The sequence below is a fragment of the Oreochromis niloticus genome, linkage group LG3 (genome assembly GCF_001858045.2).
Source record: "Oreochromis niloticus isolate F11D_XX linkage group LG3, O_niloticus_UMD_NMBU, whole genome shotgun sequence".
In the NCBI taxonomy this organism is placed as follows: domain Eukaryota; kingdom Metazoa; phylum Chordata; class Actinopteri; order Cichliformes; family Cichlidae; genus Oreochromis; species Oreochromis niloticus.
Window position 1 is genome coordinate 53,196,841 of NC_031967.2, and position 17,420 is coordinate 53,214,260.

General features: G+C 40.8%; 1 protein-coding gene and 2 long non-coding RNA genes across 6 annotated transcripts; 2 read left to right on the forward strand and 1 right to left on the reverse strand.

Moving 5' to 3' along the window:
- The first annotated feature begins 289 nt into the window (after positions 1 to 289).
- Positions 290 to 2,948, forward strand: LOC102079908 (uncharacterized). The gene is made up of 3 exons (XR_002059751.2): positions 290 to 466; positions 2,263 to 2,417; positions 2,500 to 2,948. It is a non-coding gene; the product is annotated as an uncharacterized LOC102079908 (long non-coding RNA).
- Positions 2,949 to 8,139: 5,191 nt separating this feature from the next.
- Positions 8,140 to 14,526, reverse strand: LOC109199325 (uncharacterized). 4 transcript variants are annotated; one of them, XM_025905958.1, is made up of 4 exons: positions 14,257 to 14,526; positions 13,876 to 13,962; positions 9,412 to 9,741; positions 8,140 to 8,987 (listed from the first exon to the last, which is right to left on the reverse strand). In XM_025905958.1, exons 2-4 carry the CDS (start codon positions 13,949 to 13,951, stop codon positions 8,818 to 8,820), a joined length of 576 nt encoding a protein of 191 aa, XP_025761743.1. In that variant the 5' UTR covers positions 13,952 to 13,962; positions 14,257 to 14,526; the 3' UTR covers positions 8,140 to 8,817. The 4 variants fall into 4 exon arrangements, 3 of the variants coding, with proteins under 3 accessions (XP_025761743.1, XP_025761742.1, XP_019210170.1); XM_025905957.1 differs by having other exon boundaries at positions 14,062 to 14,526; XR_002059745.2 differs by lacking the exon at positions 13,876 to 13,962.
- Positions 14,527 to 14,644: 118 nt separating this feature from the next.
- On the forward strand, positions 14,645 to 16,034 carry LOC106098959 (uncharacterized). Its single transcript, XR_002059754.1, has 3 exons — positions 14,645 to 14,697; positions 15,648 to 15,797; positions 15,882 to 16,034. It is a non-coding gene; the product is annotated as an uncharacterized LOC106098959 (long non-coding RNA).
- Positions 16,035 to 17,420: the final 1,386 nt, after the last annotated feature.

Genomic DNA, 17,420 nt, shown 5'->3' on the forward strand with positions numbered 1-17,420 from the left:
GCAGAGTCCTGTCCTCCCTGTGATGGAGGGAGATGACGTCACTCTGCTCTGTAAAACAAAGACCACTCCCTCCAACCTCCCAGCTGCTTTCTATAAAGATGGCTCCCTCATCAGGAAGCAGCCTACAGGTCACATGACCATCCAGCATGTTTCCAGGTCTGATGAAGGCCTCTACAAGTGTGACATCAGCGGTCATGGAGAGTCTCCATCCAGCTGGATCACTGTCACAGGTGAGGAGCTTCACTCTTATATTTTATTTTACTCTTATTTCATCATGTAGGAACTGTTGGAAAGGCTGTCAGCTGTGGGAGGGGAGCCCCCTTGTGGTGAGAGAGCACAGTTGCTCTACTGAGCACATGTTCCAGTGATCAGAGTTGGAGCTAACACATAGCAAGAGCCACCTGACAGACTGACTCAGCAGGGGATGTGTACACACGGTGTGAGTTGTGTGCGTCGCTAAAGAACTGTGAGTAGACGTGGAGCCCTGCCTGGAAAGGACAGTTTTAGTCTTTTATGCCAGTTAGACATTTAGTGGATGTAGAAGTGCAATGTGTTTTGACCTGTTCACTATGTGGCTAGTTCATGCTACTAATGCTACTTGTTATGCTACATGCTTGCTAGCTGTAAGCTAAAGCCATTTGGTGTTTTGTGATATATTGTTGTTGGGTGTATTGGCAATCAATGTCATGTACTGTAAGGGTTTGGGAGTAGTGTATGAAACTTGTGCATGTAAACGTTCATATAGGAAATCCCATTTGTAGTTCTGGTTAAATTCGAAGAAAGCTAATGAATCATAATTCATGACTTAGATGTTTATTACATTCAGTATTCTGTATATGTTCTGTTCACAGACCACACCTACACCCCTCACCACCAGTGTTGGTCAAGTTACTTGAAAAAAGTAATCAGTTACTAATTACTGATTACTTCCCCCAAAAAGTAATCCCGTCACTTTACTGATTACTTATTTTCAAAAGTAATTAATTACTTAGTTACTTAGTTACTTTTTAAAAACACGATTTACAACCCGAATAGGTGATAAAGCGATAGATCTTTCAGCCCAATTCTACTTTTTCTGCATAATCCATCATACAAAATGTAATCAAATGGAAATGTCTCTTTTTAAAACTTTTAACTTTAAATCTTTTAACTTTATGCATCAAGCAAAAACTTAATTATATGCAACATTCTCTGACTGGAAGAAATTTGTTTAACATTTAAACCTATTTTCTGCACATTCCAGCACATAAAATAAAATATTTTTTTGTGTTTACACTCACTCTTTCAAATAGATGCAAGTAAAACACAGCAGAAAATAAATAAAATCAAAGACTCAGCGGTCCTGTTGCTCTATTTTCACCTGTAAAGCAGGACTGGGGTAGGCGGAGGTTTACCCTGGTGCAGGTGTGCCGCGGCGGTCAGTGGAAGAATCCGCGAGTTTCTCTGTGAATTTCACATTACGTCATAGTACACTCGGTGCTTGCTTGGAAGTTTAGGGTTTTTTTCACTGTAAAAAGAAGTTTTCTTCCCACACACAACGGACACTAATGTTTTTGTCACTTTTTATGGAATCAAACTCAAAATAAGGTCAGTACTTCCACGCTTTAAACGCTGCATGCTACACTCTGTTCCGCACTCGATATATTATGATCTGCACACAGCTGTTGTCACGAACGTCGCACTCGCTTACGTCACTGTCATGAGACGTTCTCGCAAAAAATCACGGTTTTAGTAACGCAGTAACGCAGCGTTCCTACGTGAAAGTAATGGTAATCTAATTACCGTTTTTGCAATAGTAATCCCTTACATTACTCGTTACTTGAAAAAAGTAATCAGATTACAGTAACGCGTTACAAGTAACTCTCGGCCATTTCACCTTAGAACTGAAGAAGCTTCTCGGATGAGAGGTGAAACGTCTTCAAGCAACTCAAAGAAGTCCAGACGCTTTTCTTTGCAAACTCCTTTGACTACAAGTAACGCGTTACTGCCCATCTCTGCTCACCACTTTGTAAGCCTGCAGTTGCATTACTGTGTTGCTGTACTGTGCTGTTAAGCTGAGGAATCACAGTAAAGACGGTATAACCTTTAACTGTGCGTCCTGTGTGTTCTGACCGACACCCCAAGGTGAACACCACTGCTATTCAGCCAACGCCTATACAGTCCTGGGTACAACCCAAATTAACAGGAACTCCAGCAACACTTAGTTGCTGTACTCTTATTTCAGCCACATATTCACTTGAACAGGTGGGATTCTCTCTGCAGGTACACTTACAACCACAACCTTACCACCTACCTCAGCTCTGCCCCCTCACTCATTCTCCCTCCACCGTGTGTTCAGAGTGGTCCTCCACCTGGTGGTGTTCCATACCTCATCTCCACTCTCCTCATGGTGTCTTTGTATCGACACAGAGCCAAAGGTAACACTGAATCATTCACTGATTAATCAAAGTGCTGATGATTAACTTCTCTCTCTGTCTGAACTCTTCTTTTTTTTTACAGGAAATTACCTGCATCCTTCAGTCTCACCCACTCAGCAGCAGGGATTGGATTATAAGAATAATGATGTCACCACAGAGCATCACTCCTGAATCAGAGCTCTATTGTTTCTTGGCGGGTCTCATTTACATTGTCGTCGTCACCTCTGTTGTGGAGATGACTTGAATAAATGGACTCTGATGTACATCTCTGGATGTTTTTATGTAGAATAAATAACAGTAATTGTAAATATTCCAACTCAAAGGAGGATATTCATCATGCGCTGTCTATGTATCACTGCAGCTATAATGTGTTGTGCAAAGCATTCCTTTTATTTCTCGACTGATTGATGGGATTTTCTGTTTTCTCTTTGTTGCTTTAGCTTCTGTACCTTATGATATGAAACGCACTGAGGTCACTGTTGTGGTGATTTTTTGCTATATAAATAAAATTGAAAAGGTGCTGGATCAATACTAGTGAGAGCAATACTTTTTTCTATCCTTTAAAATCAGTATGTAGCCCATTGAATTGTGTTATTTTTAAAAATGAAAATATATACTTCAAACTTTACTATGACAAATGTTTGAACCTTTTTGTGTTGACTGTCATGTCTATTTGATTTATAGGCTATATGAGATTTAAACAACAGAGGAAGTTGACCCAAAGTGCATTAGTGACAGATACATTTACATTCTATGTCTCAAAAAAAAACCTGGCTTCAAAATACATGAAAAGCTGAAGGTGTGTTTTGTTGTGTTCAGTACTTACTGTAGAAAATAATCACATAATAAGAAAATAATCACAGTAGTTTAACGATCATTAAAATGTGTTAAGAATTTGCAAATTGAGGATTTTTGATCTCAATTGTCATGATACACTGCTCTCCCCAGCGTAAGCTACCCTAATGGGTTAAAAATATCAGTATCTGCAAAACTGAAACTGTATTTACTTGGAATCATTAATCCAAGCAATCTATAATCCAAATCTATAGTACTGTGCAGCACTACTCTTAACTAAAATGCTCATGTAGGCTATAACGAATTTTGGTTGCAATAAAACCTGTAAAACTCATGGACACATCTATCCAAAATTGATCCAGCTTTTTGAAGGCTACAATTTTTTTTTAAATAGCCCAGCTACATAACAGTACAGGTAATGACTTGTTTATGTTACGTATATGGTTTGTAAACTTACAGCCTGTATAGCAGGATGCAGACAGACAGCAGAGAGACGCAAACCTCCCAGCACTCATTTGTGAGCCTCTTAGTGAGGACATCAATGTGCTCACTGAGTGTATCGGTGATTACATAACCTTCTGCACCGACTCCATTGCCCCAACTCGGACTTTCCATTGTTACCCAATAGAGCACTTAATGCCCCCCCTCCCCACTGATTTAGCTATAGTAAGCCTGCAATCCACAGCCATGCCACTCTTTGTCCCTCTCTCCACATTGCACTATGGCCTCCTGTGAATGTCATGGCACCTCTTTCCCACCTATCCCTTTCTTTGACAAACTCTTCATAATGAGCGTGAGTCTACAGAAGGTCCCAGTGTTGTCAAAGACATTATGCCTTGTTCCTGTACCAGAGACACCACATCCCATTGGCCCCCAGGATCTCCCAGGATCAGGTTCCCCACCATCGGGAAGCCTGGCGTTAACTTTCATTGAGTGGAAAAAAGTTAGCGTTCATCATCCAGCTTCACTGTTTATATTATGCTAACATAGCTGTGTCGCTAGAGACCACATAGCACATCATTATATACCAGCCAAACTTCAGTAACCCCACAAACGTCACTGCTGTTTGGTTTCTTTTCTTCATTTATGTTGGAAGTGATAGCAGAGCTGTACGTCTCAATTTGTTTCAGAAATCTCTCAGTCAGAACATGCTATATTATACAGGGAGTGCAGAATTATTAGGCAAGTTGTATTTTTGAGGAATAATTTTATTATTGAACAACAACCATGTTCTCAATGAACCCAAAAAACTCATTAATATCAAAGCTGAATGTTTTTGGAAGTAGTTTTTAGTTTGTTTTTAGTTTTAGCTATTTTAGGGGGATATCTGTGTGTGCAGGTGACTATTACTGTGCATAATTATTAGGCAACTTAACAAAAAACAAATATATACCCATTTCAATTATTTATTTTTACCAGTGAAACCAATATAACATCTCCACATTCACAACTATACATTTCTGACATTCAAAAACAAAACAAAAACAAATCAGCGACCAATATAGCCACCTTTCTTTGCAAGGACACTCAAAAGCCTGCCATCCATGGATCCTGTCAGTGTTTTGATCTGTTCACCATCAACATTGCGTGCAGCAGCAACCACAGCCTCCCAGACACTGTTCAGAGAGGTGTACTGTTTTCCCTCCTTGTAAATCTCACATTTGATGATGGACCACAGGTTCTCAATGGGGTTCAGATCAGGTGAACAAGGAGGCCATGTCATTAGTTTTTCTTCTTTTATACCCTTTCTTGCCAGCCACGCTGTGGAGTACTTGGACGCGTGTGATGGAGCATTGTCCTGCATGAAAATCATGTTTTTCTTGAAGGATGCAGACTTCTTCCTGTACCACTGCTTGAAGAAGGTGTCTTCCAGAAACTGGCAGTAGGACTGGGAGTTGAGCTTGACTCCATCCTCAACCCGAAAAGGCCCCACAAGCTCATCTTTGATGATACCAGCCCAAACCAGTACTCCACCTCCACCTTGCTGGCATCTGAGTCGGACTGGAGCTCTCTGCCCTTTACCAATCCAGCCACGGGCCCATCCATCTGGCCCATCAAGACTCACTCTCATTTCATCAGTCCATAAAACCTTAGAAAAATCAGTCTTGAGATATTTCTTGGCCCAGTCTTGACGTTTCAGCTTGTGTGTCTTGTTCAGTGGTGGTCGTCCTTCAGCCTTTCTTACCTTGGCCATGTCTCTGAGTACTGCACACCTTGTGCTTTTGGGCACTCCAGTGATGTTGCAGCTCTGAAATATGGCCAAACTGGTGGCAAGTGGCATCTTGGCAGCTGCACGCTTGACTTTTCTCAGTTCATGGGCAGTTATTTTGCGCCTTGGTTTTTCCACACGCTTCTTGCGACCCTGTTGACTATTTTGAATGAAACGCTTGATTGTTCGATGATCACGCTTCAGAAGCTTTGCAATTTTAAGACTGCTGCATCCCTCTGCAAGATATCTCACTATTTTGGACTTTTCTGAGCCTGTCAAGTCCTTCTTTTGACCCATTTTGCCAAAGGAAAGGAAGTTGCCTAATAATTATGCACACCTGATATAGGGTGTTGATGTCATTAGACCACACCCCTTCTCATTACAGAGATGCACATCACCTAATATGCTTAATTGGTAGTAGGCTTTCGAGCCTATACAGCTTGGAGTAAGACAACATGCATGAAGAGGATGATGTGGACAAAATACTCATTTGCCTAATAATTCTGCACTCCCTGTATTTAGGTGGAAACTAGCGAGCTAACCTCCTACTAACGTCTAACTCCGTTAAATTTAATAAATTCTGTTTCCACGGATGCCTGGATGTTAAACTTAATTGTTACACCTGTTAAAGCAGCAACGTTGATCATTTTATTACAGATGAAATAATTTAGACATTATTTAGAGTTGAAATTAGAGTTTTTCAACTCTCAGTGATGCCGCATTGTTCATTTGACTTTGGGACCTGCAGCAGAGTTTGGGCCCAGACACGGCTAATGACATCAGACTTAAAGACCGGATGGTGAGGCCACACTGGGATCCCCTCAGTTCGCTTAACAGCACTGTCTTGGAGTTGAGGACATCCACCTACATATCTGGATGCCTCTCTCGTTGCCTGGATTGTTGCTTAACTGACAGAAAGATCACAATATGTGCATCTTCAACATTTTGTGTCTAACAAGGCGATCAGCAAAACAGGGGCACCACAAGGGACCGTCCTCTCCCCTTTGTCATTCACAGTCTACACCACAGACTTCAGCCACTGCACAGAGACCTGCCATTTTCAGACATTTCCCGATAACGCTGTGTAAGTTGGTCCCCCACCTTCTTCACATCAAACAAAATTAATGTCAAACATTTGTTCTGCAAAAGTTTTTGTTTGTGCCGCTATCATTTTAAAGATATTAATAAAAGTTTCTAGAGGTCATCCAAGGTCAACCAACCCCTTTCTTAACTGTGAAAAGATTGTGAAACATAAACCAGTGTTTGATATTTTTTTATCATGGCCACACTCTTAAAAGTAAAAAACTCGGTTAACATATAACAGTCAAAATAAACTATGCATTCTGTTTTATGTTTTCTTTACTCACATCAATAAACTGTGTTAAAAACACCACTGCACTCCACGGGAAGAGCGAGAGTCGGCTTTATTCTCCGAGGCAGCTGGGCTCTTTTAACATCTGTCGGACAGTGCCCAGGATTTTCTATGAGTCTGTTGTGGCCAGTGGCATCCTCTTTGCTGTTGCATGCTGGGGCAGCAGGTTGAGGTTTGCAGATGAAAAGAAACTCAATAAACTGACCGACAAGGCCAGAAAGTTGTCAGAAGGAGCTGGACTCTCTTAAGGTAGAGACAGAGAGCTGGATGTTGTCCAAGGTAAGGACAATAGTGGACAATACCTCCCACCCACTCCATGATGTGCTGGCCAGTCCCAGGAGCACGTTCAGTGAGAGACTGAGATTACTGATGTATTGTATTGAATGTACGAATGAACGACACGGGAAATCATTCCTACCTGTGGATTTGTCTCAGTAGAACTTTTGCATCTAATGCACAGGACACACTCCAATAGCTGTACACCCTTGATATTTGCACATCCCCTATTGAAAGAATTAAGTTTTAAAGTTTGGTAAGAGGAATAGTAGAGGGTAATGGTCTTCAGGAGCTGTAATTCTGGCCCTTTAGATAGTGAGAGCAGGTTGGGTTTTCTGTTCCATGATCATTTTAATTAAACCGTCATCAGTGGAGCTCTGATATAAGGATTCCTCGTGGTCACAAGTACAACAACAAAGCCAGTAATTCAAAAAAACGTTTATCCATGCAATCAGTACCTACCTAGCCTAGCTTACATTTTCAAGTTATCAGCAATAACTTTGGATTTTGGACAAAGCCAAAATGGACTTTTTGAGTAAAAATGTCATAAAGTTTTCATGTGTCAGTTAGAATGATTATTTTCTTTGTTCCCTGATTAGATTTGAACAATTAAATAAATATATAAAAATACATATTGTGATTGTACAGGGTTCAGGATGGGGTAAACCCTCATAAACAACAGTAACATCCTGTAAGAGAGTCAGAGAAACAATTTTTAGCTGATTATTCCAGTGATTGTTGCCTCTGTCCTCATTCAGATGAGTATATTTTATTACAAAAATAATGAACTCTTACCTAAAAGACTTAACTCTTTGTAAAGACCCACACTTGTGTAGATTAGAGCTCCGATATCAACCGTACGATATAGGAAATTAGAAAGTCTGACGTGACAGGAGGATTCAAAGAAAACCTGCCTCCTTCTCCTCCTCTACCGTGTCTCCTTCATCCATCCTCAAAACTAAAGCCTGTCTGCTGTGGGAGACCGAACCAGCAGAGTTCACATTAAATGGTCACACTTATGGCTATATAGCATCACACAGACTCTGACATTTTAAAAAAAGACGAATACATCAGAAAACCCCCCCACAAATATTTACTTCAATCATTAACACAATTAGACAACATGTAAAATCAAATAATTTCATTTAAAAAAAACAAAAACAAAGAAACAAATTTCATATATTAGCATGTTTTTAGCATCTTAAATACTACACAACAGATTTCATGATAAGGTGTCTCCATAAGTAAATACATACAGGTTCAAATGTCCACCTTTGCACAGGTATAAAAACAGGTTCATTCTCTCTGGACAGTTTCTTACTTTATACAAACTCTACAGGGGTGATTTTTTTAACATCCACCTGGATGCTGGAGATAAACTTATCAACCCACACATGGAGGCTTTCAAATGTGGAGTCTAACCAAAGGTTGGTGTCACCGTGTCCAAGTCCTTCATTTATACAGTTTATAATTGTACCAGGAAAGTTAAGCTCTCTCCACGACCCGTTGATCATGTGTTTAATCTACTCTTAAAGCTGAAGTTAAAGGAACTCGGAGATGTGTCCGTCCTGCTGCTGTGGTCATCATCTTAATGACAGGATAACGCTGCAGGAAAGTCTGGTTTGTCTGATGTTGAGAGGGCCAAACCCAGAGTGCAGTTAATGTATTCATGAAAAAAATAAAACCACTCCTCTCCGTCTCTTTTCAATTTGTTACACCGACTTACAGAAAAAAAAGGTTTGCTTCAGTCAAACGTCTTGATCAGGAGGAAGGTCGTGTGAATTTTTCTCCTTGCATGTAACGAATTTATAAATTATCCCAGCCAAGACTACAAAGATCAACAAACTACCAACTCCCACTGTGAGTCCAACAGATTCAGCCTCCTTCCCTCCATCTTCTGTGTGTCTTCCTGGTTGACCTGCAGGTGAGAAACAGGTGTGAGGTGTCAGCTGTCAGGTAGGTGATGAGTGAAGAACAGAACAGAATCCATTTCCTCTTCAAACTGCTGTCAGACATTATCTACTGCACTCTGATCACATCACTCAGACCAGCTGTGGCTCAGAAGGTAGAGTACGTCAGGTCGTGATTCGATCCCTGGCCCCTCTCGTATATATGTCAAAATATTCTTGAGCAAGACACTGAACCCCAAAATAATCCGTGCAGCTTTCACTGATACGGAATATTCAGTTCAAATCAGGTTATATCGCCATGGTAACTCATGTTGAACAAGCAATCTTCATAGCACGGAAAGCTCTTGAAATTTATTGTACCATTTAGCTTTGTACTACGTCCACCCAGTGGTATACCCAGGGGAGGTAATGTTGTGAATAAGCCTGTCTCACCTGGGTCAGTAACATTCAGGAAGACAGTTTTATTAAAGAGCTGTCTACCATGGTCCACCACTTGAAGCTCGTATGTCCCACTGTCGTTTCTGGTCAGGTTCTTCAACGTTACAGAGACGGTGCCCCTGATATTGCTACAGTCCATCCCCTCCACCCGACCCTTAAATGACTCCTCCTGGTCACTGGGACGTGTTGGTGTTAAGTCTTGGCAGTAGGAGATATATTTCTCATTGGGAAGTCTTTTTAGCCATACAGATTTGGTGCCAGTGGGAACCTGAAATGTCAGAGTGACACTCATCCCAGGATGTCCTACGATCTGCTGGTCTGAAGCTGAGGAAAAGAAAAAAAAACAGAGTGAGGATTCATCACCTTCACAGCAGCCAATCGGTTTCTGTTCAGAGCCATCCACCAAACTACTGAGCCAAACTTTAACACTAGAAGTGATGTCTGCTTAAAAGTAAATCACTTTTAAGTAGACATCTGATGACCCTCTAATGTACTTGTACTGAAAAATGCCCACTTTGCATTGCCAATGTAAAAGGTTAAAATGTATGTTTAATAAATTTGGATTAAATTAATAGTTAAAGAGTTACAAGATAAAAAAGACTTATGGGGATTTTAGTTCAGTTCATGTCTTCATACAAGAAAAAAAGGGAACACCCCAGTTATATTTTTTTGTGTTTGTTATGTCTTGCCGATTCAGTATTTTCCCACTACACTTTACATCTTCCATGGTATTACTTAAAAAGGCCACTAGGTAGCGCATAGCGCTCAGGAGGAGCGTGAACCCCCCTTGGAGGCAAATCTGCAGAATAAATCCTGCAACTGTAAACTAGTTCATGATCTGTGCCTCTTTATTTTAATACACAGGTGGGTTACTAGTCCTCAAAGTGACTCATAGATAACACAGTAGAAGCAATAAGACTGTTGTGAACATGTCATTCAAAGTATAACGTTATAAGTTAAGTAATGCCGAAGTATTGTGCTTAGAATGAGATCGTAACGTGAACGTGGTCGTGCTAGGCTAATGGACTTGCTGCTAGCGGGGAAAGTGAGCTTCAAATACCGTAGCGATGCTAATGAACGTTTTCAGTTGTAGTGTGTTTTCTATATGTCTTGTTGAGGTAAGAAGAGATGCAAAGGCTGTAATTACTGCTTACAGAGCCCACTAATGTGCTGTATATGAATGGTTATTTGCTATTCACTGGCTGTGAGTTACAGTATATTGTTTAGTGGTGCAATATGTATGTGTAACCTGAACAAAGGCTGAGGTACCACGGCCGGTGTGAGCCAATGTTATATATTGTTATGATGGTCAATGTATACTTGCTAACGTTATTCCTGTACTTTTGGACAATTTATTGACAGCTGTTATGCCACGCCCCCGAAGAGACTGGAGACTGCACTGCACAACCAAATATTGTTCACCTTCTGTGGTGTTTGGCCACCATGTTGTTGCGAATTACTTCCAGTGTGTACAAGGCTTCAGTGGAGAGTTAAGAGACAGGATCTGCTTACCCTGTGATCAAAACCCCTTTCCAAGGCAGTCATCTACCTGCCAATTAAAACTCTGAATTGCAATCCAAAATACCTCACTAACCTATAAATCTCTCTTTGAGGTGACAGTTCACAGGTCTCAGTGGATCATGTCATTTAGACTGAGATCCTACTATTCAGATCAGTCACAACATTAAAATCAACGCAGTATTATTAAACGGGTTTCTTTAGATAACGTGTTTTACAGTTACGACAATCTGCCTTACCAGTGAAGGCAGCCTTACCAGTACTGTGCATTAACAGCACAGTACTGTACATGCCCTCTGGTGTTGTTTCAAAAACTGGTTTCTGTAGGTGTTTTTTTTTCTCTCCCTTTTGCATACGTTTCACATTTTTTAGGCCAATAGTTCATTTACAACCATAAATACCGGCAATCTTCTTGTGACCAATACCTGAATTGATATTGGCCAATATCCAATTTTGACACAAGACCCATTAGTAATGCAAAACCTGCTCTTGTTTTAAACAGGAACAGCCACAGACTGAACGGTTTCCGTGACTCACCGTCTGGAAATGTCCACTGAAACAAGTGACATTAGAAACAGGACTGTAAGCAATCTGGACATAGTCTTTAGTGATCGTGTGTTGAGCCACGGGTAACTTATACCTTATATATATGGGGACTTGTCTTTAGTTCTTTTTTCTAGACGTTTCCTTTTCCACCAACTTTAGGAGAACAGTTTGATGCATTTTAAAGCCTGAGTTTACTGCTCAGATTAATATTTGGATTGACATTTGGATCAGTGGAACTCATGTAGTGCCTAGTTTACCATAACTCTGTGAATATGAGCATCCAGTGTAACGGAGAAGAGGCGTCCCTCCAACTTGTCGGGCGTGGGGGATTTGATACAGTATAACATATCATATCTAATGGAAACCTCAGCTGATACTAGAGGCGTTAAATGGAAGAGTCACGTCATCTCCATTCACTCCAATGGACCAGTTTTGTTTTTTGTTTTTCCTTTTACAGCAATGGCAGACTGAGCACAAGAGAGAGGATTTTATTATGGATTTCTAAATCTTATCTGGTTTTCTTATGTACCTATTTTTAGTCATACCAACTTTAACAACAAGAAATTAACTAGGTACATATTTTTCTCTCTCTTTTTTGCCATATTTTTAAGTAACCTATATTTGACAAAAGCGTAATAACTAGGGGTGGGTTTTAATAATCGATTCATCGATTAAAATCGATTCTGGCTTGGATAACGTGAAATCGATTCATTAAAATCCTGAATCGATTTTTTAATATAAATTTATTTTGACCGAAACGCCAGAATCTCAGGTGAAACCTCACAAAATTTCAACAACCACCAAACAGCTAAGACAGTAAATGAGAGCAGGTACACGGATTCTGCACAAGGACGTAAACACACAGCGCGGACTCGCGGATCAGACTCAGTGAGATGTCGCCTTTCTCACCCGACGGGCGCTGCAGCTTTAAGCGGCTGCGCGCGCTCCCGCGGACGGCAATCACTTTCTGGCAGACAATCACTTTTTGGCACAACAACTGCACGGACACGGTCGGGGCTGAAAGCCGACAGCTCGCTGATTCTGATGTTTCGGCGGGTCCGCGCTTTGTGTTCACGCCCTTTTTGCGCTGATTCTAAAGCTGTTAGTTTTATCTCTCTCCAAACAATATTGACCGAACCAGCAGCAAAAGAAGATCCAAACTACGCTTCACATAAACATCGTCATGAAATCACTCTGACTTTTACTGTTTTGCTTCCACCATGATAAAAATCACACTTCATGCACAGCTCTCTCTCTCTCTCTCTCTGTACTTCAAGAACAGTTTCCCGTCTAAAAATCTGTTTTCTGCATTATTCGCTTGCTTGTTACGCACCAGTCTACCGTTGTTTACAGCGCTGTCCGCCGCTGTTTTTTCCTTTTTTTCATTTTACATACTTCCGAAAAGAAAACCTAATTTCTGCCGTTCAATACTGAACAAATTTAAACTTTTTAAAATGATGCAAAATGCAAAACGCTTAGCCGTGTCTCTAATAAAACCGCTGTAACGTCAGAGGTAACGTTCATATGTTGATTAATGGTTTTCTTTTGTTTTTGATGTACTGCAGAATATTTTTATAAAATCCCAGGCCAGGAAAACCACCTTCATGTTTTTCTGTGTTTTATCTTCAGCTACTTTGACACAAAGGCATCTGCTGTGACGCTCACACCTTTGATAAAGTCTTGCGTATGTCAGCTTCCTTTTCATAGATACAAAAATATGTAAATGTACTGATCTGAATTATAATATTTCTGACTGTCAAAATTTCCCAGATTTAAATCGAATTTAAGTGAATCGAATCGATTCGGGACCTTGTGAATCGGAAACGAATCGATTCTGGAAATCAGTGACGATACCCAGCCCTAGTAATAACACTGGAGCCCCCATATGGCCACCTCTATGAAAATTTCTGGAGGCGCCCCTGTTTGCAAGCATATTTGTGCCTGAGGCTTTTTTTAAGCCAATTAAAACATCTTTAGCGAATTAAAGAGATATTGTATATTGGCCCTCTTGAAAGGCGTTTTTTTATAGCTATTAAAGTTTTTAGTTGGAAAAAAAAGGATTGGGAAAAAAAGACACTTTGCCAAAAATTGATTGCAGCATCTCCCTTGACAGCAATGTTGTTTGTGGCTCAATATGTTTGACATGTTTCAAGTAACCACTGTAGGGAACTATCTGAAGGCTCCATGTTTAATGTCGCGACTCTTCCATTCAAAGGCTCCCAAACTTAGACCAACACGCCATCTACGAAGACGTGACGTCGCCACAACTTTGAGATTTTTGGACCATTTCTATAACCAATAAAAGTCACCGAATACTTATTCACACATAATGACTTTTTCACAGTCAGCGGAGTGATTTGTTTTGTTCGGTTCGGCGCCAAGGCGAAATCTCACCGGCGAAAGTGGACGCGGTGGCGACGACAACGAGCATTAAAATCCAGCAGGGCCACGAAAACGTTACAACAGCCATTTGCGCTTAACCTAAAAAAGCAAAGAATGAGGAGGGAATAGACGCAGGATTAAAGTCACGGTTAGTTTACATTGCACAGTAAAGATTTACTGAAATATCCGTTTGTTTACCGTCGTTTTACACTAGGGCAGGAAATGATGTGACGTTGCTGTACCAGCTCGTACCGTGAACCCGTTTAAACGTTAGCGCTTTACAGATTAATGGTAAATAACACGGTAAACATCGACGGCCACGTTCAATGTGTCAGTAAAAACAGAGGAGCCGGTGAACGTTTATCTTTTAAAGGTTTTCCGATTGTTACTCACGAGCTCTCAGCCACGTACCGCCAACACGACCACGGTGAAAACTACTCTGAATGAGCGCGCCGGTTCCGGTGAAACTTCTTTACCGGCTCCAGAACTTTCCGGAGTTTTCCGGACCAGCGGAGGAGCCGAGACTGCTGCGAGGGACCTTAACCGACAGTTGTTTATTCGGTTAGATTTTTATGTTGCGATTTTACATTAAAGTAAACATGTTTCGTTTAAATAGCTGATTGATGTCGGTCCTTAATTTTTTTCAATAAAAAACTAAACTAATCGCACGGAAATCGTTCTGGAAGTCTGTGGGCGGTTCCCGTTCATATAGGAAGTAAACAAACCGCTGTTTTTTTCTCCTCTTCAAACCACGTGATACCCCGCCCCCTCCCCTACAAAAACAAACAAACAAGAAAGCGCTTGCCGTAAGGTACAGCACTAAGAGAATCACTTGTAAGTAAAAAAACAAACAAAAAAACAAAAATATTTAATTTATATCATAGACAGGGAAGAGTTTCATCTTAAATAACTTTTAAACTCTTGGTGCTCCAGTTCTTAGCACTGTTGCCTCACAGCAAGAAGGTTGTGAGTTAGACTCCTCCACCTGTGCTTGTGCATGCTCTCCATGTAATTTGATTACAGATTTAAAAATGCCACTGTTCCCATTGGCAGTAATGTTTCAAAAATAATGTAAGCATTTTTTGTTTTTTCTGGACACCAGTCCTGACATCAAAGACAATCACATTTTGGCCTCCATGTGATATGTGTAACTGCTTCTATGCTTAATATTTACTCTGTGACATGATGATGATGATGATGTTGGTGTCCAATGTTTGATGGAAAATAAACATTGTTTTCAGATTTACAGGTTGTCTACAAAGTTATTACATCTGCATGTTACATCTGTCAAATATTTAAGTAATTGTAACAACTGTATATGCATTAAGTTTTTTACAAACAGTCTTTGGCTTTCTCCTGTGCATCAGTGTCCAAACATGGATTACACCAACAAAAACAAAGCAGGAAGAAAAAAGGATTATCTTTCTGTAAAAGATGATGTTTTCTGTTCTGACTGTTCTCCCAGGAGGGTGTCATTTAGTGGTGATCAAATCACTGATTTATAACCATTTATATTTCAGATACAGTAAGAAGTGACTTCTTAGCAGCTCATCTAAAGTGTGATTGCCTGTTTGATGACACAGGTTATTCTTGTTTTGATAGCAGGAATAAAATCTGGCTCATTTCCTACAGGGAGACACGACTTGTTTCTATCAATCTGCAAAACTGTCATTAAAATCAATCCTTTCAATAATGTAGTTAAGATTCTTTTCTATTTATAAAGAAAAAACAGCAACACACATCCCTCTGAGCAACCACAGAGGTTCTGCTTTTTGTTTTTGTAGAATTTTTGGGGGAAAAAGAATGCTGACTCCCAGTCAAAAAGAAAGAGGTAGAAGAGGAGAAAGAGGATGGTTATACGTGAGCAGATCTCAGAGTTGGTTTGATATCACTGAGCAGCAGGATGGAGGAAACGTCTCTGCTGTGTCTGCTCTGTAAGTTCACTCTGTGTTTTTCATGCCTCTGCTGTCTTGTTGAATGTGAAACTTTGAACTAACCTGAGTTTAATTTCTCTTTAGTTCTGATCTCACTGCTGAGCTGCACCACAAACCAAGGTCAGTAACCTTCTTCTGTCACACTGTAAACCTGACTCACTCTTCCAGGAGACATTTAGTAAGAACATGGTGCAGCGAACTGCAGACAGACTCCTCCTCAATAATATCAGTGTTATCTTATTTCTCCTTATAATCTAAATGATTTAATGTCCTACTTCAATCCAATACACAAACAAGTCATGCTTTTTGACAATCAGCCTAGTTTAAAAAATTGTGTCTGCTTCATTAAACATCTAATACAAGGATAGCTGATGTGAGCAGTTCAGTCAATCTGAAAGGTCTGATTATTGAAAAAAAGTAAATATATCGATGTATCTTCTTCCTCACAGCTCGTCTGACTGTGAGTCCCAGCAGCTCTCAGCTCTTTAAAGGAGACTTTGTGTCTCTGAGCTGTGAGGAGGACGACAGCTCTGCTGGATGGACTCTGAGGAGAAACACAAGCAAACAACAGAGGACTCAGTGTGGAACAGATGGGTTTGGACAACCAGCTGGTTCCTCTTGTAAGATCACACTTTTCCCATCAGACAGTGGCGTTTACTGGTGTGAGTCCAGAGAGGGTCCCATCAGTAACATGGTTAACCTGACAGTCACTGGTAAGCTGAGTGTGTGGAGTTAGTGTTGATGAAGCTGTGTGTAAATGGATGAAATGCTGTAGTTTGTCTCTGTGTTGAGGTGGATCAGTGATCCTGCAGAGTCCTGTCCTCCCTGTGATGGAGGGAGATGACGTCACTCTGCTCTGTAAAACAAAGACCACTCCCTCCAACCTCCCAGCTGCTTTCTTCAAAGATGGTGTCTTCATTGGGAAAGAGCCTACAGGTCACATGACCATCCAGCATGTTTCCAGGTCTGATGAAGGCCTCTACAAGTGTGACATCAGCGGTCATGGAGAGTCTCCATCCAGCTGGATCACTGTCACAGGTGAGGAGCTTCACTCTGATTTCACCTCTTATTTCATCCACATATTCACCTGAACAGGTGGGATTCTCTCTGCAGAAAAACATACTACCACAGTGATGCCATTCACCTCAGGCCCACACCCTGATCTCCCCTCCCTCCAGCTTGGGTTCAGAGTGTTCCTCACCCTGGTGGTGTTCTGTCCATACTTCCTCTCCACTCTCCTCATGGTGTCTTTATATCTACACAGAGCCAAAGGTAACACTCTCAATCATTCACTGATCAATCAATACTGTGATGGTTACTCATCTCTCTGTTTAACCTCTTCCTGAGTTTAGACCTGATACTTCTTTTCTTGTTTCTTTTTTAAACAGGAAATGACCTTTGTGCATCAAACCTGGCCACTCAACCTGAACAGGGATTGGATGATGAGTATGATGATGTCATCACTGATGTCACTACAGAGCATCACTTCTGAATCAGAGCTCTGTTGTGTCTTTGAGCATCTCACTATTGCCTCAGATATGCTTCTGTGGGAAATCTTGCTGTAAACATCCACATGACCTGATGTGCACCTCTTGAGAAATGTAACTACACACACAGCCTGCA